This window comes from Malania oleifera, chromosome 12 (assembly GCF_029873635.1).
Source record: "Malania oleifera isolate guangnan ecotype guangnan chromosome 12, ASM2987363v1, whole genome shotgun sequence".
NCBI lineage: Eukaryota > Viridiplantae > Streptophyta > Magnoliopsida > Santalales > Ximeniaceae > Malania > Malania oleifera.
In genome coordinates, this window is record NC_080428.1 from 5973922 (window position 1) to 5997954 (window position 24033).

The 24033-nt window shown below is 35.9% G+C and overlaps 1 protein-coding gene across 1 annotated transcript in view; it reads left to right on the forward strand.

Annotated features, from left to right (window-relative positions):
- LOC131143788 (KRR1 small subunit processome component homolog) overlaps nt 1-23326 on the forward strand; it is a 55253-nt gene extending 31927 nt beyond the window's left edge. The window contains exons 3-13 of the mRNA XM_058092127.1: nt 11920-12030; nt 12294-12362; nt 20490-20546; nt 20735-20773; nt 20929-21033; nt 21133-21215; nt 21304-21385; nt 22129-22272; nt 22365-22439; nt 22714-22830; nt 22917-23326. Coding sequence (XP_057948110.1) covers nt 11920-12030; nt 12294-12362; nt 20490-20546; nt 20735-20773; nt 20929-21033; nt 21133-21215; nt 21304-21385; nt 22129-22272; nt 22365-22439; nt 22714-22830 — 882 coding nt within the window. The 3' untranslated portion in view covers nt 22917-23326. The remainder of the gene's footprint in view (nt 1-11919; nt 12031-12293; nt 12363-20489; nt 20547-20734; nt 20774-20928; nt 21034-21132; nt 21216-21303; nt 21386-22128; nt 22273-22364; nt 22440-22713; nt 22831-22916) is intronic.
- The last annotated feature ends 707 nt before the right edge of the window (nt 23327-24033 follow it).

Here is a 24033-nt window from a genome sequence, read left to right on the forward strand (position 1 = left end):
AATAACTTAATACTTAATAACTACCAAAATAGGAAATAGAAATTGATAAAGTTAATACTTAATAATAATAAGTTATTATCTATTGATTCTATTATGATATTTTCTAATTTATATAAGCTTTAGTTGATTTATACATATATAATGCAATTATTTATATGACAATTTACAATTTAACAAAGTAAATATAGAATTGTACTTATAATTTAATTATTTAAAAAGTAGTGTACGTGAGTCACTTGACTACTTGTGTAGAAATTAGAATATATTATAAATTTTAGATCTAATAAAATTATTAATTGTCAAGGTATTTAAAAAAATAAATATGTAGATCTATAATTTGTAGTAATTTTTATATTAATTAATAATTTTTTATTTATATAATTAATTACTTATTGTTAGTTGTTACACATAAAATAAAATATGAAAATGTAATTACTAATTTAGTAATTTCTAACTAACTACTATGTGCAGCCTTACAATATAAATTTATATTGAATAATAGATATGTAGATCTATAGATTCTATACTTTATACCAGTTTTTTTATATTAATTAATAAATTCTACTTATATAATTAATTAAATGCAATTTTACGTACATAGAATAAAATAAAAGTAAATAAGAATAAATATAAAAATATAAAATAAACTAAATTAGTAGGCTAGTAGCAGTGTAGCACCGTAGCAGTGCTGGAGTAGCCTCCACTGCTTCAAATAAAAAAATAAAAAAAATAAAAAAAAGGAAGGCAAGAAGAAGACACCCCCAACAGTGGCTGAACCTGCCGAATGGAGTGAGTTTCAGCTGCAGCCTGCAAGCCTCCAAATCCTCAAATTTCTTCTTGTTTATGAAAGATCTAACAATTATCTTGTAGAATCTACCCTAAACTTTCCCAATTAACAACAATTTTGACGAGAAATTGTGAAAATTCCATAGATCAAAGAGCTGAGTCAGCTGACCTGCGGAACACAGCTTCAAACAATGAATCGAAGCTGATTTTGGGTGTTTTGAAGCTTCAGATCAGTAGATCTAAGCTGGATGAAAAATAGGAGATGGGAGAAAGCGGCAACGTGCAAAGAAAACCAGAAAAAAAGAAGTAGATTTGAGGAGATAAGGCGTGGCAGTCTGTAACAGTGTGTAACAGCCATTACGGTTTATAACCTAAGTGTAACACCTGTTATGGGCCATTATGGTTCCGTAACGGACATTATGGCCGTGAATTTCACGCTCGCTGCATTAGCGGCCTGTAATGTTATTGGAGCCCTCATTTTCCATTACGTAACAACTAGCTAAAGCACTCTTGTCTAACTTGTTAGCAAAGATTACCGCTTTACTAGTAGAACACATTCATAGCAATTTAATGAGATGTAAGTTGAAGTAGTAGGCAATTCATGAAAGCAAATGGCAAGAAAATGGTAAACATTGAAGTAATGTAATTCATTAACAAACACCTCCATAAACAACGCGTGTTTAGTGAGAGGCAAGAAAGATAAACACGTTTAACAATACTAGTGAGTTTTGCAAGGCTGATGAACACTCACCTTCCCATAAAGAGCTTTATATGCTATTTTATTTCTGACACTAGGAAACATCAAAATGTGTAAGTTATACTTCCATTTTACACTAAGACATAAACATACTCAAAAGCATAAAACCTATATGCTAATTTACATGATGATAACCCATTCCATGCACACAAGACAAGCGGTAACCGATAAGCATAATTCCGTGAACAAGCTTGGCTCATGACACCATGGGAGTGAGTCTCACTTGACTTAATTACTAACTTACCTAGAGTTGGAGATGCGGGGTCTATACTTCTTATTATGGACATATTTTGAAGTATGATACTTCCATTCCTGCACCAAATTATTGTTCAGCAAGTGAGACAAAACAATTGTTTTTCAAGTATATTGTAAAGTATTGGGGTGTTCACGAAGACATTGTCAGTGATCAAGACTCGTGATTCACGGAGAATTAAGAGATTTAATAGGCTATTGGAGAATTACTTGTGCCATTTTGTCACCACCAACTAAAAGAATTGTGTGCAATGACTCGACGTGGCTCAGTTCTGTTTCAACACCCAAAAGAGCTCAACTACCAACAAGAGTCATTCTGAGCTTGTCACAGGGTAGCAATCGCTGTTACCTCACATAGTGGATGAGTTATATAGAAGAAAGAGTCTAAGAGTGTACATCATCAAAAGATGGAGACAGAATCATGAGAGCAATTGTGCGTACTTGGAGAAAGCTTCCAAGAGGATGAAGAAGTGGGCAAATCAAGGGAGAAGACCTTTGTACTTCAATCTATGCGATTTGGTACTTTGTTAAGCTCCGTCCAAAATATATCAGGTCACTACATGGTCTAGATAGGAGACTACTGCGCAAATATGAAGTACCAGTTCTCATCCTGGCTAAAGTCAGGAAGGCCTCTTACGAGGTTGATCCTTTGGCTTGGATGAAGGTGCATCCCGTGTTTCACGTAAGCTGTCTTAAGCCCATTCAACACCGCAATGAAGAGTTCACATCATCAAAGAAGAAGTGACACGAGTTCTTAGTAAAGTGAAAAGGCCTTGGAGACAAAGAAGTTTGTTGGATGTCAATGGAAGACATGGAGCCATCGTGTTTAAAGTTGAAGAATCCTTAGCATCAAAGTCTACGAGGATGTCGACAACATAAATGGGGGAGAATGTCAATAGCCAAGCCTGTTCAAGGCATTATGCTTGGCTTTGGCTGCTTGTCTTGTATACATGGGATGGGTTGCCATAATGCAAATAATAGTATAGGTTTTATTCATTGGGTGTGTTTATGCTATTGTGTAAAATGGGAGTACGGATTCTTGGTCAATTTGATGTTACATAATGTTAGAGCAAGAATAGCATAGAGCGATCTTTGAGGAGGTTGATGTTTGGATTCCCAAATCAATTGGGATTTCTAATTAATGTGTTGGGATTACCAAATCAATTGGGATATCTAATTAATGTTATGATTCTTGAATCAGTTGGGTTTTCTAATTAATGTGTTACGATTTCCAAATCAATAGGGATTTCTATTTAATGTTATGATCTCGAAATTGATTAGGATTTTTATTTAATGTCGTAGGATCCCCAAATGAATTAGGATTGAGTCCATTAAGGACTTGGATTGGGATTTTTTGCATTCTTACTTGGAGTAGGGTTCCCTACCCTGAATATACCCTATGGGGCTTTTTCAGCCAAGCAATTACAAAACTCAAAGACTTTGGCTGATTTGGAGGCAGGTCTCCTTGATGTGATCATCCCTATTTCTCTTCCTATTTTCCATCCTTTCAATTTCCCCAGTTTACCAATGATAAAACCCTATGGTCGTGCCATTTGGTATCAGAGTTAATGTTCTTGTGGATGCTGTTAATTTGTTGACCAAAGCAAGATATTGGAATTCTTGATCTTCACTCATACACAATGGCCTTAGAAAATTCAATAGTCCTAGATAGAAGCTAGGCTAGAGGCTGAACTTAGCAATATGTTTAAGCCTCAATTTGAAGAGATCTAGGCATCCCTTTCTAAACTACTTGGTGTTTCTTCCCATAAAGAGAGAGAAGATGATTCCTCTGCGCCAGTTAAATGTAGGGAGCAGCCAAACATGTGCGATGAAGGTGGGATTTTCTTAGTGGACAATGATGACCATACTGGTTTGGTTTCTAGGATTGAAGAATACATTCCTTTTCATTGCACTCCAGGAACATTTGAAGTTGAGATTGCTGCTATTAGTTTGGGTGACGATGCTATCATATGGTATGATTGGTTTGAATCTCGTTGTGGAATGTCTTCATGTGTAGGATTTGTTTTTGGATTACTTGTCCCATTTGAGCCCACTACATATGAGAATATTGATGGAGAGTTTGCCAAAGTACTTGCCATATGTCAAACTAGCACTATCTTGGAGTACCAAATGCGATTTGAGCGGTTATCAAATAGAACTATAGATTGAATGAAAGCTAGATCATCGATACTTTCATTGAAGGTCTCCTACCTAGCATTTAGCATGAGGTCAAAGTCCGTCAGCCACGGACTATCATCGCTGCAATTTTCTTTGCATGGTTACGTCGGTTAGAAGAAGAGACGTTGGGAGAAAAGCAACGTCGCTTTAGCAAGACCATTAGCTAGAAAAATGTTAGGAACACTATTGCACCACGCTCCTCGCAATCCTCTGACCAAATGATTGACTCAAGAGGAACTTAAAGGGTGAACGACAAAGGGATTGTGTTGGTATTGTGATGAGAAGTGGCACTGGGGACACTGTTGCAAAAAAGGGACAATTGTCCATGATTGAACAGTTGGAGTCATCAAAAAAGGATGAGGATGATTGTGCTGATTGAGATGAGAAAGGTATGGAATCTGATAATGATGAATCTATCACTTCCTTAGTTCATGCTTTAGTTGGATATACTAATCCTCAAACCATGAAAATAAATAGCTTCCTAAAACACCAACTTGTCCATATTTTAATTGATATGGCTAGCACTATTAATTTTGATGGATGCTAAAATTGCTAAACAGCTAGCCTATTCTATGGAGCAATGTGAAAAGTGTCATGTGAAAGTTGTAGATGGAAGGACCTTAACATGTCAGAGGAAGTGTTCGAAAGTTAAACTTACTATGCAAAATCATGAGTTGTATGTTGATTTCTCTTTGCTGCTACTACAAGACTATGAAGTGGTTTTGGGTATTGAATGGTTATGGACTTTAGGTGGAGTAGCTTGGGATTTTTATAAATGGGTTATGAAGTTCGCTGTAAATGTCTAGAGGGTGTCTCTTAAAGGCCAACATTGTGGTAATGTTACTACAATTTCAAGCCATCGTATGGAGAAGCTTCTTAAAAAGGAGTGACATGGCTGCCTGGTTCAGAGGTGGGTCTAGATCAGTCACAACAAGTTTAGCAGCGACCGTTGTCTTCCGATATTTGAAGGACTGCAATCCATAGTTCTACCCCTGCCTCGTCGTCTTGTCCAGTCCAGTTCCCTTCTCTGCAGATCTATGAATATATATATTTTTTAATAAATGATTTGGCGCTAATTGCTGCAGTCCTACATTGTCCTGGATTTCATAAATTAATTATGGGCTTGCAGCATTATTTTATTGCTGAGTGAATGAAGCAACCAATAGGAAAAGTTAGGGTGGAGATGGTTGTCTGATTTGATTCTTTGAAGCTAATTCAGTCAATTCCTTGATCCTTGGATTGAAGTTGTTCTACAAGAAACAATTTCTTTGCATTTTTTGAGGAGTAATTTTGTAATTTTTACACAAATTTCCATTTTAATAGGCATTTGGGTTTTCTGCTATTAATTATTATACAGTTTTATACAACTTCTGAAGTTTGAACTCATGACATTGATATTTTTTTTAATAGTTATTTTATGCTTGATTTATTGGAAAAGTTTGAGTCTGATTTTATAACTTTGATTGGGTGATAGATGCAATTTTTTCCTCCACTGTAAATTTTTGTGTGGTGCAAACTTTTTTCCTGATATTTATAGAACTTGATAACCTACCATGCAGCTCTAAAATTGTTCAGTATTCAGTGGTTCAGCGAAGCTCTAAATCGACTTCACAAATTTAGAGGTTGATTCGGCACTTAATTCTTAGGTTGTGTTTGGGAACATGGATTCCAAGTCTTGGATTTGGGTTTGTATTGATTGTACAAAACTCATATACAATTTTGTATGCAAATCAAAATCCAAGATGGGAACTCCAAGCTACAAACACTAGGTTAGTGTTTTCAAGCACGCACTAAACCAGCATCATATCCTATGGCATTCTCCAAATGGTTATCTTTAGATTCACCACTCCAATTCTCGTCCCCCTGCATTATATTCACCTAATCATTTCTGGGCATCTTTCTGCGCTCTTTCATTCACCTTTTTTTTTTGGGGGGGGGGGGGTGGTGTTCCCTGCTGTCGAACCTTCAACGGGATTGGCGGAATTTTTATTGTAATTTTCTCTGGCTTTTAGGACGACATCTTGTTCTCCTATCTTTGATTCTTTGTACCTTGTTTGTTCTCAATTAATATATTTTTTTTTATCCAAAAAGAAAAAAAATTGCCATCCCTGTTTCTCTTAAGATTTTGCATGCACTGATGTTCAGGCTTATCCCTCTTCCCAAAATGATGATGCGTTTTTATCCTAGCTTGAATCGCTCTCTACTGAGAAGATTTTTGTTCTGAACCAGATGCATCATGTCTGTCACAATCACTAGAATTGTTCTGTTCTGCTTCAGGGTCTATTGCCTTCAACTGTGGGTACTGAAGGAAGATGAAGGTTGATTTTGTACTTGAAATTTCATTCGATCTCCTTTCAATTGGACCATCCAATTTGGGCTGGACAGATGACTTCTCTGAGCAAACATCCTGTATTATCACCCTGATGAATTTAGTCTGCACTAGTTGCACTATTGCTCCTTCAACTTCAGAACATTTGGATCTATAATATCCTTGATCTCCAAGTTGCTTACCTGCTCAGCTAACTTGTGCTTTTTGGCTGGGATTTAGTTCTTCAATAATTGCAGCAGCTTGGATTTCGAAGAGCTGAAGGCTCTTAGAGGATGAAGTTTGGCCAGAATGTGTAACCTATATATTCTTCTCATTGAATAGGCCTCAAGAATTGCCAGATTGGGCTTTAGAATGCTTAACCCATCTATGTCAGCCTCGTCAATATCAGAATCAATTATCTGATTAAAAATGTTCTGATTTCGGCTCACCATCATCTCTACACCATTTCATATATGCCACTTATATTTGAAATTTTGAATTGCCGTTCAGTGCAGTACCCAACTTCTCAGCATTACCAAGAAACAGTTATTTAGAGTAGAGTTGGAGTACAAAATTTGATCTGACAAAACCATTGGTGTTATTTGAGATGGTTTGTGATTTTAGCTAAAACTAGTGGAGAGCCATGTGGTGCACGGTATCTTTGATTATTTAATTTGTTAAGCACTATGTAATATATATTTACACATTATTATAAAACATATAATAACTAATTTAAGACATAACAAAAAACAGATAGCAAATGTATATAATTTATTTTACTTTTTCTTGTTCGATTTGTTCAATTTGGTTAACCAATATCTAAGGAAATGACTAGAAGGAAAATGCTAGTCTTCTCAAGAACTTTACGAACATTGGAGATCAAATTCAATGTGATGTTCTTTGGAATCCCATGCAGTCATTACTCAAACTTAATATATGGGACTCAAAAGAGTACCACATTGAATTTGGGATGCATGTTTGCAAAATTTTTGAGAATGCTAACGACACCATTACTAAAATAGAGATAATCTCAAGAACTCCACCCCTCATGTATTCCCGGAGTACTCCTACATAAAATCTCCCAAGAATCCCTTGTTAAATTATGATGTTGTTGGTTGTCATGTTGTCAACTAATAACGTACATGTACCTTATGTGTGATTTTGCATGATGAATACAAAATTAAATTGACCTATTTAGAATATCTTTTAAACAAAACATGTAGTCAATCTATATATCTTTTCATGCATTTAATGAAAAAAAAAAAAAAAATAGATGGCAAATTTGTCATTTCATTGGGAAAATCAAGGGCAAGATTGCTGTTGGATACATAAAAAATAAATGTAGAGTTCCATAATACCTTTTGGAGTGCAAATAGCTCTTTCCTCGGAAAAGAGTCTAATAAATGCTTAAATTATGTGGGCTGTTATAATAAAAATGATTCCAAGGTGTATGGCAAAAGAATGCAATAGATGCATGTTTTGAATTGTGTTGTCATTATAATAAAATATTATTTATTTATTTAATTGTTCAAAAAAGTCTTGATTGGTTCTTTTAATTTAATTTAATTTTAAAATTTAAAATCACCCGAAATAAGGATTCAGGTTTTGGGGGCCATGAGGGGCCCTTGTTCAGATTATATTTGCCATGGCTGCAAGTGTTTCTATGGGTTTAAACTCAAATTTGTGGGGTTCAGGATTTCAATGTAAATCACCTCTACTGTTTTTTTATTGGAATATTTTTTTTTTATATATATTTATTAAAAAGAAGACGATAATATACAAGAGAGTACGAGAAGTCCACCCAAATATAAATGCAGAAGAAATGAAAAACAATGAACACTTAATGCAGCAAACATGTTTGACCCCCGTTGAATTAGACTCAAAAGGAACTGCTGGAAAAGCACGAGCAACATGTCCAAAGCGAAGCGACAAAACCACTCCATGCAAAGCGAGTGAAGAGGGAGAACAATCCAACTCTATCTCTTTAAATCCTACAATCTTTCCTACACCCAAAACCCCCAAGCATCTCGAAAACTTTAGCACACCCAAAATTCCTTGTCAATGCGAAGAAGTTAAAAGGAGATTCTAAAACCTCCAAACATACAGACAATGCAGGAAAAGCTAGGTAACCATCTCTACTTACTTGTGCTTAACATCCACAGCAGGCAACAAAACTTTATTAGGCCTCCGCTTCTGCAAACAATCATTAATGTTTATCCTATTCAAAGTTATGCACCAAACAAATGCCTTAGCTTTGAAGGGAACCTTGGCCTTCTCAAAAATTTGTCCAATAAAAAAGGACTATCAGTTGGATTCCAAATAAGATAAGAATAGAAAGATTTGTATGAAAAGGAACTTGAACTATCAAAAGACAATAATACCCAGTCCAATGAAGAGAGGAATTGACAAGCACCAATTATAGAGTTCAAAGAAACATACTCTCTACCTCCCTATCATTAACGTTATGAAAGAACCAAATATTCCAAAAAATGTAAGAATTATCCCGACTACAAAAATTAATAATAATATCATCATGCATGGTGGAAATATTATATAGTTGTATAATAATGGAAATTCATCACAAAAAAGAGAAGTATCCACTAACCTGATTTCATAGCATGGGAAACATTCCCTTCCATCTTAGATATCCAAATCCCCATCATCCCTTTGGATGCGATATTTACTTTTGATTACCTTATGCCAACGGGATTCAATTTCTGAAGGAAAACACAAAACAATTTTCGAGCCAATTAAAATATTAGACAAATTAATTTTGAGCTTGGAAACAGCCAAAAGATTTGCATAACTGTTAAAACTTTTTTAAAACCCCATAACCCATCTTTCAAAAACAAAATAGTGTTGAGGCTTGATATACATTGTTGGCCCCAACTTCACAGCTTAAGATTTTAAGTAAAGGTGTAATCTAAAATGGTATTAGAGCTGGTCACGAGGAGTTCTTGGGTTTTAGTATTGTTGCCAGCATTTATTATGTAGTGTTTCAAAAAATTATTGTATTCTTAATAATGGGTGTCATTTATCATGTGTTTATCCTCTCACATGCTGTTGGGCTGCATGTGTGGGGAATGTTGAGGCTTGATATGCATTGTTGACTCGCAGCCTGACAACTTAAGCTTTTAGGTAAAGTGGTAATCTGACAAATAGTTTGTCATTAGCAGTATGATGAGAAAGAAAAACCTGATCCCTATCAACACTAAAATCCCTTCCTAGAAAAAAAAACCAATGCCTCACTCCTAGATAACATCCTACTAAAGACATTAGCCACTAAGCTGAGCAAGGAACCCGACTCTAATACCACTTGTTGATTCTAGTTCCCGTTCAAGTTGAATTCTAGTTCAAGTTCAACTTGAATTCTAGTTCCCGTTCAACTTGAACACATGCAGTGGAAGCATTCAATCAATCACGAACAAACCAACAACCACTAATGCAAGCACTCGATAATAAAGTATACTCAAGAAGCAATCAAAGAATAATAAGAACAAGCAAAACACAACTAGAACGCACAAGGTAGTGATCCCCCGGAGGAAAAACCTCCAGATAACCCCAATCTACAAGCCCTAAATTCAAAACACGTAATCTGCGCTAACAGAAACCATCGACGGTTTAGCCAAACCGGCGACGGTTTTGTGCTGAGCTAGAGTCCTACGTATTGCCTGAAACCTCTTCTCATGCAGTTGTCCCTTGCTTCACATAGCTTTCTCCGGTACATGTGATCCGCTTTGAATATGAGCCACATCCCCAACAGAAGGTGACGATGGGTCACCCTGATGCAAGCCCCTCGAAGCCAGGAACCAAGCTCTAGATAGAAGAGCTATAAGAGTAAAACAAACCCTAATCCATAGTCTCAATCTATACCCAAACCGCTTCTTAATTAAGATCCTCTAGGAAAGCTCCAACAGACTCGTATCTTTAGCCTTCTCAAAATCTGGCTTAACAAAATCCCTTGCTTGCTCCTTGCATACTCAACTACATTCGCGACTAAATATACACCAGTTGCCAAACTAATTGGCCTATAATTCCTAAATTGTAAGAATGGTTATTGGGCACAAGAGTGACATGAGTGGAACTAACACTCTTACAACAACCCCATTAGAATAAAACTCATAGATCACCTTCAAAAGATCGTCCTTCACAATATCCCCAGCAACAGAGGAAAGCCATGGTAACACCATTCTAGGTGCTTTATCCCCCTTCATGTCATACACTGCTTCCTTCACCTTGTCATCCTTTTAAATCCTCTCTAACCAGGAACTTTGCTGAAAAAATAGGGCTCCAATTCCCATTGAATGAGTAAAACGAAGAAATAGGGGTATTATGATGACAGAAACCCTATTTGTCTGAGGAAAAGAAGCAGCCAAAGGAACATGCCCGACCTTAATATATCCTACTAGGAAAGATGTACCATCCACAATTTTGTAAGTACCAATGGGGGGAAAAATAAGTGAGAAACATGATAAATGAACTTCTAAGGGCTTGCACATAAATAGCTTCTCTGGCATTCCAACCATTCAGGCTTCATGTGTACTTTGTGGCATGGTTTAGTTCATCAACATGGGCTTCATAGGTAAGCCCCTAATTGGGGCATCTCATGGAAGAGACTTCAGCACAATTAATTATGAGTGAGAGATGTACTTAAAGTTGTGTGCACTGGCTCAACATGATAAAGATGTTGATGCTTACAAGCTTGGGATTTATAAATTGGTTGCTCAGGTTTTTTTTTTATGAAGATGAATGTATTGTTCTGTGCATTAGGTGACTTTGCCAAGGATTACTTATTGAGTTGCAATCCTACAACTTTAACTTAGTTGGTCAAGTTGTTGCCTTTGCTAGGACTGCTCAGGAAAAAACAGGAAATACTAGAAGGATAACAGTTTCTATAGTCACTTTCCCCAACCAAACCTTTGATTCCAAAAGGGTTGATAATTTCCTCCTTTGAGGTGATAGTTTCAATGAATTACCAAGATTTTCGTAAGTAAAAACATGTCAATGTTATGGAGCCTACATATGAGGGAGCTGCGACCGGAGAGAGCTCTTTTTGTGATTAGATTGTGATTGTACTTGGTATTATGGGGATGAAGATGAAGCTAGCCAACATGTTTGCCACAACTCAAGGTTCAGTGTTATTATTATTTTTATCAGCTAGAAAAGATTTATGCGTATTGTGTGCATAATGTGAGAAAATTAATTACTTTTATTTTCACTATTTAGGTATTTTTAGTTGGGCAGTACATTTTTTGTTGCTGGGATACTATTATTTAGGAGAGTAGTATGAGTTAATTAGGCTTCTAAAATTATTTTTCCTGTTCTCCAACCATTGTAAGCCTGTAAAGGGCTCCTATCTAGTAGTTTTGTTTAGACTTGAATTGGATTGCTTTGTGCCAGACGCTTGACACACTTTTATATAAGGCTTTGAAACTTTGAATGCCTCCACAGCTTTGAGATCCTCATTTCAAACTACTAGAAAGAAAAAAATAGTATATTACAATCTCTGGCCCCTCTTGTTTCTTTTTGGAGACTGCATCATTATTTCATTGGTATTTTTTTTTCTGCAAAAGAATTTTATTAGTCAACCGTATTTCTTACATTATATTTTGTATCTGGCTCACTGTATGTTATGCAGGTTGAGGGATCCATGACTGTTTCAACAACAAGAAAGACAAGGGACCCTTACATAATCATGAAGGCTAGGGATCTCATTAAACTTTTGTCTAGAAGTGTTCCAGCGCCTCAGGTTTGTAAGAGCTTGTAAAGATATTAAAGTTCTCACTATCAATGCAGATCTTGAATCTTGTGTTGCATTATTTCTATTCTGATCAAGCTGTGTGAAGTATCATTCTATTTTTGGTGGAATAGAATAATACTTCAAAGGTGTTTATTTCTACGTTGAAATTTCAAGTAGAAGTTTGATTTTTTTTTTTGACATGTGATTTTCAGTTTGAAAGCCCTTGAATCTATTATCTTATGAAAGTGCTTATATAACTTTTGTTGTCTTAGGCGATCAGGATACTTGATGATGAAGTGCAATGTGACATAATCAAGATTGGCAATCTTGTTGGCAAAAAGGTGTGTACTGCTCAAATTGTCTTATATTATTGATAGGTAGCTCATATTTTTGGGTGAGGACAAAGATACTTGGATTGGTTGATATGCTTGTGTTGGTATTATTGGTTGTATTAGCGACCAAAAATTGAAATTTATTGATGTTTCAGTTTGTTTGACGAGAGATTGGAAATAATTCTTATTTTTTCATGGCAACCCAGGACCATCAATGCTATAATTATTATTTTTCTTGCATTGGAACTAATCAGTTCTCACCCATCATTGCTTAAATTTGTCTTATTTTTGTATTAGACATTCTTGTCCTAAAGCCTTTACACTATGTTTGATTCAAGGAATCAGGGCTGAAATGGAATCAAAATTCAGGCCCTGATTGCCATTCCTATGCTTGGTTTCAAAAAGGAATTCAGAATGACATTCCATTTGGAATCATAATTCCTTTGTGGTGGAATTGTGATTCTAGTCCAAATGGATTCCAATCATTGTTCATTCCATGGAATTGTTTTCCAAATTGCAACCTTTCTAAAATACTCTTAAATAATGCATGACTCCCCATTGCACTGGCACCCATTTACTCCCAACAAACAGCAGCCCTGATCAAATCCATTCAAAATTGGCTCTGCAAATCTGACACTGCACATATGACAACAACGTGTGATGACCTCAGGGACTTTGAAATTCTGGAATCCTTGGCTTGCATTGCAAATCTATTGACGACGACTTTTGGAGATGTGGAGGACCTTAGGAGGCTCAAAACCATGGCTTGCGCAAATCTGCAAGCTAAAGTGAGGGAAGAAGAAGCTACAATAAAAAATTTACATGGTAATTTTTAGGTGAGAGCTAGATCTAGGGAGAGGGAATATTGAGATAAAGAGGATTGAGAACTTGAGCAATGGACAGGTGACTTGCTCGAAAAGGAGGAATGGGATCATGAAGAAGGAAAGGGATGTCACTATTCTCTGATTTTTTGTTTTTGATTGTCTCTCTGTAACATCTATTGATTCTCTCTCTCTCATATTTGTTCTCACTTCTCAGCTCTGAGCTTTCTCCCTTTTCTTTGGCCATTACCTCCATTATCTCCGGCAAGCTTGAAATTGATTTCCCTCTTTAGAGGAGATTTCAGTGAAATAATTTTGAAAATGAAAAAAAAAAATTTTTAAATCAAAATGTTGATTTAAAAGGGTATTATTGGAAAATGTCTTATATTTCATTTGAAGGGGAGCTTAGGCGCAGCGGTAAGGTTCTCGCTATGTGACCTAGAGGTCGTGGGTTCAACAACAACAACAACACAACAAAACCAAGCCTTAGTCCCACTAAGTGGGTTCGGCTATATGAATCCTTTTCCGCCAATTTATGCTATCATGGACCATTTCTTTTGATAGATTCAAAGATATTAAATCTTTACTCACTATCTCCTCCCAAGTTATTTTAGGTCTACCCCTTCCCCTTATACTGCCCCCCACAGTAACTAAGTCACTCTTCCTCATAGGTGCACTATAAGGCCTACGTTGCAAGTGTCCATACCATCTGAGTCGTCCCTCCCTGATCTTATCTTCTATAGGAGCTACACCTAACTTACTACGAATATGTTCATTCCTTAATTTATCTTTCAATGTTATACCACTCATCCATCTAAGCATCCTCATCTCGGCAACTTTTACTTTTTGGATATTATGTTTCTTCGTCGCCTAACATTCTGATCCATATAGCATAGTTGGTCTTATAGCTGTTCTATAAAACTTCGTTTTCAATTTTAAGGGTATTCTACGATCACATAGAACACTTGAAGCACTTCTTCATTTTACCCAACCTGTTTTAACTCTATGCATTATGTCATCTTCAATTTCTCTTGCATAATAGATCCAAGGTATCGAAATCTACAAGTGTTATTTATTTCTTCATCATTAAGTTTAACTTTGTCTCCAATATTCCTCCTATCATTACTAAAATTACATTTCATATATTTTGTTTTATTTCTACTTATCTTAAAGCCTCTAGATTCCAAAGCTTCTCTCCATAATTCTAACTCAGCCTCTACTCCATCCCTAGTTTCGTCAATTAATACAATATCATTTGCAAACAACATACACCATGGAACCTCCTTTTGAATACTCTTAGTCAATTGGTCCATCACTGAAGCAAAAAGATAAGGACTCAAAGCAGATCCTTGATGTACACCTATGGTAATTGGAAATTCTCTAGTTTCTCCATCGATAGTCTTTACACTAGTCATTACTCCATCGTACATATCCTTAATGACATCGGTATACCTACAACATACACCCTTTTTTTCTAAAACCCACCATAGAACTTCCCTAGGTATCCTATCATATGCTTTCTCAAGGTCAATAAATATCATATGCAAGTCCCTCTTCTTTTCCCTAAACTTTTCTATTAATCTTCTTAAAAGATAAATAGCTTTTGTGGTAGATCTCCCAGGCATAAAACCAAATTGATTTTCTGAGATCTTCGTTTCTAACCTTAATCTTTGTTCAAGTACTCTTTCCCATAGTTTCATCGTATGATTCATAAGTTTAATTCCATGATAGTTATTACAATTTTGAATATCTCCTTTATTTTTGTATATAGGTATTAAAGTGCTTTTTCTCCATTCATCTGGCATTTTCTTAGTTTTTATAATTGTATTAAATAAATTAGTTAACCATATAATTCCGTTATCACCCAAGCATTTCCAAACTTCAATTGGGATGTTATCTAGTCCCATAGCTTTCTCATTTTTCATCTTTTTTAGTGCAAACTTAACTTCGTTAACTATATTTTGCGAATAAATCTTATATTTTTAGTCTTTTCCTCATTTGACAATTCTAAATTTAAGCCTTCTATTTGGTTTTCATTAAACAACTTACTAAAGTAACTTCCCCATCTTTCTTTAATATCTTCGTCCTTAACCAAGACAATATGATCCTCACTTTTTATACATTTTACATTTCCTAAGTCCTTGTTCTTCCTTTCTCTAGCTTTAGCAAGTTTAAATGTATCTCTTCCCCCTTCTTTTGTACCTAATCTATCATACAAACTATTAAATGATCTATGTTTAGCTTCACTAATGGCCTTTTTTGCATCTTTTCTTGCTTATATTTTTCAAAGTTATCTCTGTTTCTACATTTTTGCCACGTTTTATGCCAAATTCTTTTTGTCTTTATGATTTTTTGTACATCTTTATCCCACCACGAACTTTCTTTGCTATTTAAGAATCTTCTCCTTGATTCGCCTAAAATCTCTTTTGCTATTTTTTTAATAGAGTTAGCTAATCTATTCCAAAGAGTATTTGAATCTATCCCATCCTCTAAGGTCCAATCCCCATCTTTGATCATTTTATCTTTAAATTTTATTATATTTTCTCCTTTTAGGTTCCACCATCTAGTTCTCCTACACTGGTTTATTTTATCCTTTTTCTTCCATTTTTTAATACATATATCTAACACTAAGACTCTATGTTGTGTGGTTAGACTTTCACCTGGAATAACTTTACAATCCTTGCATGATAAATGATTTACCCTCCTAGTTAAAAAAAAATCTATTTGACTTCTATTTTGTCCACTTTTAAAGGTTATTAAGTGTTCTTCTCTCTTCTTAAAGCAAGTATTCATTATACTAAAATCATATGACATAGCAAAGTCTAAGATCATCTTTCCAGACTCATTTTTGTCTCCATATCCATATCCTCTATGTATCCTTTCATAATTTTTATTATCTCTTCCAACGTGTCCATTCAGATCTCCTCCTATAAATATTTTCTCAGTCCCTGGTATGCCTTGTGTAATACTATCCATATCTTCCCAAAATTGTCTCTTAAGATTTTCTGCTAAGCCAACTTGAGGAGCATAAACACTAATGATATTTATTATCTCATGTCCTAATAGCATTTTGATTTTTATAATTCTATCCCTTACTCTAGTTACATCCACAACGCTATCTTTTAAGTTTTTGTCTATAATAATGTCTACTCCATTCCTATGTTTTTCTTTTCCAGTGTACCAAAGTTTAAATCCTGATTTATCGATTTCTCTAGCTTTCTCCCCCACCCACTTAGTTTCTTGAAGGCAAATTATATTAATTCTTCTTCTAATCATTGTATCCACAATTTTCATGCTTTTATCCGTAAGTGTCCCTATATTCCAAGTTGTTAATCTAATCCTAGTTTCCTGAACTAACGTCTTTACCTGCCCACGTCCAGAATGATGTAGGAACCCTCGCATATTTGACACCGTACCCGGGCGCCGACACGGCGCGTTGCTTCGAGGCGACGACCTAGCCCACCCTCGCCCACTTTTCGCTACACCCGAGTGGATCAAGTGCAACGCGTCGCTCATAGGGGATGCCCCAGCAAATATTCGGTAAGGATTCATATCATAGTGATCTGACAAATTTTACGCTGGCTGTCAGCTACCTAACGCAACCCTCCTCCTTAACCCGGGCTTGGGACCGGCTGTGTGTGAAAAAATTAGGACATTAAGTGCATCACAGGCAGAGTTCGTGGGTTCGAGGGGTGGAAACAACCTTTTGCAAAAAAATGCATGGTAAGGCTGCATACTATATAGATCCATTGTGGTCCGCCCCTTCCCCGGACCCCACATGCGTGGGAGCTTTGTGCACTGGGCTGCCCCCCCTTTTTTTGTCTTATATTTTATTCCATTTGAATAATCAGTCTGCGTGAGTAGCTGAATGCAGTAATGACATTTTGACTTGGATTCCATTGCTGCCTCTATTTCATTCCTGCCGTGTTTTTTCTATTCCGAGCGCCAAATTAGATTCTAGAGTCTCTTCTATGTTCCTACTTTAGTCTCATCATAGTTGTTAAAAGTGTATGTTGGATGTGGGCCAGGCACAGGAAAGGTGTTCCTGATGCATGCCGTTTTCTCTTTTGATTCAAGAAAGTTTTCTTTTGTATAAAATAACATCATTAGTAAAAGATGGGAAAAAGTACGGAGAACAAGACCTTGTCTTGAAGAAAAACCAGCAAAATAGAAATGAGAATTTATGAAGCAAAGCCATCTGATCTACATTCAAAAGTACAAATTAGCCCATGGTGCTCCTCCAGAAGCCAAACTCCAACCCCCACCCCCCCCTCCCTGGGTTGGATCTAGACCTCATACATATCTATAAAAATTAAAGTGTGGATACACCAAGTCTTGGGGCATTATGGAAACGAGTGAAAACTGCACGTGCTACTGCTCAAATAATACATACATCTGAAGATAAGGGTGGCTCTTCTGCAACGAATCATTAGTGTTAATTTTATTAAGAAAACAGTAGCCCAAATAAAAACTTTATTTTGGAGGGAACCCAAACTTCCTAGGAAAAGAGTATTCAAAAGGAAAGGTCAGAATTAGGAATGGATGAACCAATTATGAGTAGAAAGAATTACAAGAGAAAATACCTGAAGTATCTGAAGTCCAAACTTTCACTTTTGGGCTGAAAGAAAACTGATGGAGCACATGCCAAAGCACACTAAGATCTTTAGTTTCCTCTTGTTAAAATTCTTCCTGAAATGAATATTCCATCTATCTGTCACCGGGAAAGAAATTTGGAAATAGAAGCATAATGTGGATTGAAAAAATTATGAAGTTGAGGGAAGACCCCAGAAAAATGGAACCTCCTAATTGCTCATCCTCCCAAAAACAATGTTTCTGACCATTTTTTTTCCCCTCCCAAGGACTGAAAATGTTGTGAAATAGATTTGCAAGCACTGTCGTAGCGGTATGAGTGATGCTAACCCAGTCTTTGCTTCAGAATCATTGTGCTTGATGCCTTAAATATTATGGATCAGTGGATCACCTACATCAAAGGTAGAACAAGGCAAACTGCCAAAGCCATTCATCCATTATAATTAGTGCTTTTAGACACTACATTCCAAAACCCAGTCCACCCTCTCTTTGCTTGCAAACTCTTACCTCAACTAACAAGGTGATTCCTGTTATTATCCACTATCCCTGACCCTAAAAAATTTCTTGTTAAACCTTCAATCCTATTAGGCAATTGCGAGGGAACCCTAAGCAAAGACACATGATAATACTGCCACTAAGAAAATAATGACTTGTGAGCTATGCGCCTTATCAAGGAAATAAGCTGCGAAACATTTCTGAATCCAAGTTGTTCCCATCAAGACCACTCATAGACAAATGGGCCTTCAACACCGGAAATCTTCTCTACTGCAAATTATTAAGTATAGTGGAAAAGTTACCTTCATCATCGAGATAAGAATAGTAGTATCATGACTGCTCTAGGAATGGGACACTATAAGGCACATCCCCATTTGAATTCTATAAAGATGCTTTCAAATCAAAATTTTGAACGATAAGAAATAGAAAATTGGACAGCTTAGTTCTCAATTTTTAGGTTTAGGGATATCCTTCTAGAATACAGCTTTGAAAAATTAATTTAATTTAAAAATAATTAGAAACTAAATATATTGGAAAAATATTTCATAAAATGATTTTTTAGGTCTTGTTCAAAGTTTTAGTCGAATATGCTAGACTCCAAGACTCAAGATAAGTTCTGTACTTTGTCCGCCCTATTCTGGCCCTCAATTTGAATGGATATTTCTTTTTTGTTTTTATGTACTTCGTGATCTGTACTTAGTCAACCCTATCCTATTTAACCCCAATTGGAACTGAAAAATTTTAAAATATTTATATTATTTAAACAGAATTTTTTTTTTTCAAACTGTAAAATCTATAACTAAATTCATAGTTACGAGGCTCGCTCCTCTCCCCCCACCCCCCCATCAAAAGGTGCTGAACCATGATCTGGATTGCATGTACGGATTCGTGGGTCAATAGCATCCTGGATCAATGGAGTTGGAATCCAATTCCTAATCCCCAAAAGCGGCAACCCAGATTTATTAGCCGTTTTGAAATAAAACATCACATGAAAATATTCACAAATTTAAAAACTCATGCGAAAACATTCACTGCTGCTGAAAAAGCCTGCCAGGGAGAGAGAGAGGAGAGCTTCGTGTGGTTGTATAGCCTGTGGCAAGAGAGAAAAAGTGGCTTCCTGCTGCTATGAAACCTGTGGCAGGTGAAAGAAGAGGGCTTCCTGCTGCTGCGAAGCCTGCAACACAGAGAGGGAAGAGGTATTTTGCTGCTGTGATGGTGGATGGATTCAGACAGAGAGAGATGATTGACTGAGGAGAGAGGGAGCTGTATGAGTTACTCAGAATTTTATTGGAGCACAGCCGTTAATTATTCCATCCTAAGTAAATAATTTAAAACATATTGCAACCTGACAGAGCGTATCGACCAATCTACCCAAATAAGTGGTTCATGCGTACCATGATCCAAAATTGTGTACTGACTAAGCCTATGCCCCAAAGAATCATGTACGCACCTCCATTTCTGTACCTACACCACGACCTGAGACTCACTGTGCTCTAGGTAACTATGATTAAATTCTAAAGGAATAAGGTGATGTTGAATGAACACACTTGCATTGGCATAATTGATCATGCCGTGCTTAGTGCTTAATCCAGTAGAAATCACGCAAATATTGATAATAATTTGATCAAAAATTGTAAATTTATTGTATTAAGGATGTTGTAAAGAATTCTAATAATCTATGAAAGATTTTTATTTCTTGTTTTGCTCTCTCTCTCTCTCTCTCTCTGTATATATATATATATATATCTTTGGACAAAAGACACTGACCTCTCCTGAGGCTTGACAAAAAGACAGGGAACTCCCCTGAAGTTTCAAGAATTCCAAGGACCTCCCTAGAGATTTGTCGAAAAGACACAAACCTTCCCTTGTATTTTGTAAAAAAGAAAAGTCTTTTGAGGGGAAATTTGTGTCTTTTGGGCAAATCTCAAGGGAGGTCTGTGACTTTTTTTAAACCTCAGGGAAGGTCAATGGAATTTTTTAAACCTTAGGGAAGGTTAGTGTCTTTTGCCCATGTTTTTGTGTGTTTGCACGCTCCCCTTTTCCTCTAGTTATCTAAGAGCTTCTATGGTTAATGTCCTGGCATAAACCAAATTGATTGTCTAATGCCCATTTTTCATGCATTAATCCTAGTTTGATTTTGCAATAGTTCATATGTTATATTGTATATTACCCAATTGCTATATAATTCCCTGAAAATTTGAAACCTAGGTTTAATAACTGTTGCATGCAGGAACAATTTGTTAAGAGACGACAACATCTTGTGGGCCCCAATTCTTCTACTTTAAAGGTCTGCATACAGCTGTCCTTTTGTTCCCCTCTTTGGAGAGTGAAAAATTATATGAATATGCTGTTGGTCTTGACACAAATTATTGACTTTTCTTTGGGTTTTGATGCCTTTGAAGTTTGTGCCTTTGTTTTGTGTGGCTTCTGGTTTGATTTGTTTGGACCTACTCTTACCATTTCATTCGGATGCAGGCACTTGAGATTTTGACTGGTTGTTATATTCTTGTTCAGGTAGATCATTGTGACTCTTCTTTTTCTTAGGTTTACAATTTAGTGCATTGGGTTTTTGTAATGCTCAAAGATGCCAATTGACTTACAAACATATTCTTTCCTAAAGTGGAGTCAAGAACTGGAATATTATTCTTGTTTTGCATGTAAATAAGTAGGGGAACACAGTTGCTGCCATGGGTTCATTTAAAGGTTTAAAACAAGTCAGGAAAGTTGTGGAAGACTGCATACTGAATAGAATGCATCCAGTATACAATATTAAGGTGAATCGGATAATTCTTTTGGTTTTGACATTATACACGCACACATATATTTCCATGTTATGATCTATTGAGTGTTTTTTGCATCCTCCTGAAAAATAGGTATTGATGCTGAAGAAAGAGCTTGCGAGTGATCCTGCACTTGCACATGAGAACTGGGATAGATTTCTTCCCAAATTTAAGAAGTATGGCATCTTCTATACCTTTTCAGTCTCTGTCCTCTGTCTCTCTCTCTCTCTCTCTCTCTCTCTCTCATCCTTGGATGATGTGCAGGAAAAATGTCAAACAAAAGAAGGTGAAGGGTAAAGAGAAGAAACCATATACACCCTTCCCCCCTCCTCAGCAACCGAGTAAGGTAAATTGCACGGTCTCTGATATGTTTGCTGCAATAGATTCATTCATCCAGTACCCTTTTTTGCTACGGCTGATGTGTAGTAGAAAATTTCCTGTGTAAAATTGTAATAGATCAATTTTTTTGAAGGAAGAAAATTACTGTGAGCTTTGAAGTTCTAGAAGCAGTCAAATTGTTAAACTATACATTATTTATTTTTTATATGGTTTAATACATGTTATGTTTATATGAATCTTGCCTTTCCTTTATGTCAGAAGGAGGAAGTGAAGATAAGCAGGTTTTTGATTTATTTGCTAGCTTGATTATCAACATCATACTCTGTGAATGTGTTATTGATCAACTTTGGGAGCATAAGATGCCATTTGTTTTTTCTTTGCCGGGGTGGGGTTTATAATGCACAGGCTTGTAGTTGGGAAAGAAGAGAGCTGGTTTCTGTTTTAGAAATGCCTAATTGTTCACCCATTTCTGGGAGGGCGAAGGGAAAAATACTGACGTAATAAACCAACCACAAACACAAAGAACTTCCTCCATATCTTCCACTTTTATTGCCCCTGCATTTTTCTTTCTTATTGGAAACTCAGATACTTAATACTCCCTCTTTTTTACACATCCTGTGAAAAATAAGTATGAAATTGTATGAAATTGTATGAAATTGTTTGTTTCAATTCCAATGTTGCTGTTTTATGTTTGAGGCTTGTTCAACATCACTGATATTTTAACATGCAATGTTTTACAATCTCCCTCAGATTGATCTACAAATAGAAAGCGGCGAATACTTCTTAAGTGACTCAAAGAAGTTAGCGAAGAAGTGGCAAGATAAGCAGCATAAACAGGCAGAAAAAACTGCCGAAAGCAAAAGAAAGAGAGAAGCTGCATTTGTTCCTCCTCAGGTTTGATTCTTGGAATGATTTAGCCGCATGAATCATATGTTTAACAATTAATATTTTTCATTTTTCCCTCAATTTTAATTTTGCAACTGCAGGAACCTGTAAATGAGGATCACAGTAAATTCGCTGACCACAATAATGACATGGCTGCCATGGCCACCTCTTTAAAGGTAAATGATATTATAGAGCCAGAAATGCTTTGTAGCCACCATGTATAGCTCCACTGTCCAGATCTTGATACATTGCCTCCTTTCCTTAAAGGGGATGAATGGGTTGTGGCAAGCTCCTGCGTCATGGAGCTATTTGGTGGGGGTAATGTAAGCATTGTTATTGCAAGCTTACATGGTAAAATTATGTATAAAGAATGCTGGCTGCTTCATTTTTGGTATATATATAAATTTCTTCGAGAATTAGTGAATCAATATGTTTGGTTGTGTTTTTTAGAAAAAATCCAAAGAATTTGGGAAGCAAAAATGTGCCGAGAATATCAATGCGGAATCATATATTGCTGCTTCAGGAGGAGAACCTTCATGTAAAAAGGCCAAACGATCCAAGTCTTAGGTACATTGCATGGTAGCACAATTAGATCTATTTGATATTGGCTTGTAGCTGAGGGGCATCTTATGATTGTATGAATCATTGTCTAGGTACACACTCGGAGTATTTTTCATTTTTGAGAAACAATTCACTTATGATCATCGACTTTGAGTGGTTGCCAAGGGTGACACGAAGTTGAGAAGTTTTGTGCAATAGCAATATATCCTTGGGCCCTGATTCTGTGGAAATGGGGAGAGGTCAACTTGCAGACTTGACTTTCGTCATGTTTCTATTTGGCTCCTAAGAAAATGGAATTGAAAGTTAACAACTTGATTATCCAGGTTTGGTTTTTTGTGTATTATCTTTACACAATGAATTTGAACTCGTTCTCTTTTGCATATTTGATGTGCTACACTTCTAGTTTTATTTTTTTAAGATCTCAATCTATCGGCAATATTTTGAAAGAGAACAGTTCTCATAGAAAAGGTATTAATGCAAAATTTGAAAAATAATTTCGGTAGGTTTTTTCTTTGTGCTCTCTTATGAAGAGTTGCTTTTGCTCATTCTTTCTGACGTTGGCATATGGGATGCTACCTTTATAATGCCATGTTTTGGCCTTCACTTTTGTGATTTTTTTTTTGTATTTTTTAACCATATGCAACCATATTTAGTAACTAGATGGGGCTTTAAGAGAGGTACTTATTTTTAGTTACAGTTTTCTATTTTCTAATATTAAGTAATTTCTTTGAATGAAATGTTTGTTTGAAGCTCTCTGTCTCTCGTCTCTCCAAGGTGAAGGTGGTTTTTGATTGTAGTAATAATTAATATCTTAAACATTTTGATGCCCCAAGTTTTTAAAAAATAGATCTTTAATCTTGGGTTAAATCTTTTTCATGGTTTCAAAAAAAAAGTGTTTACCGAAGACGAGGAACCTAAAGTTGAGATTTTGCTTATTCCACAAGTATAGATCATAGGATAAAAATAGAGGTTTAAAGGAGGCTTAACGTTCAAATCATTTATTTTATAGAATTTTTCAAAAATTAATTTGAATGTACCACTTCTTTTAGAATATACAATATATTAACATTCACAAGCATCATACCTATACCCAAAAATAGTATTTCGTGCGTAGTGACACAATTCTCCCATCTTTGATTCCAAGAAAAAGAAATCGGGAGCCAAAACAAAATAGGAAATTGTTTAGACATAACAAAAAGTTTAAAAAAC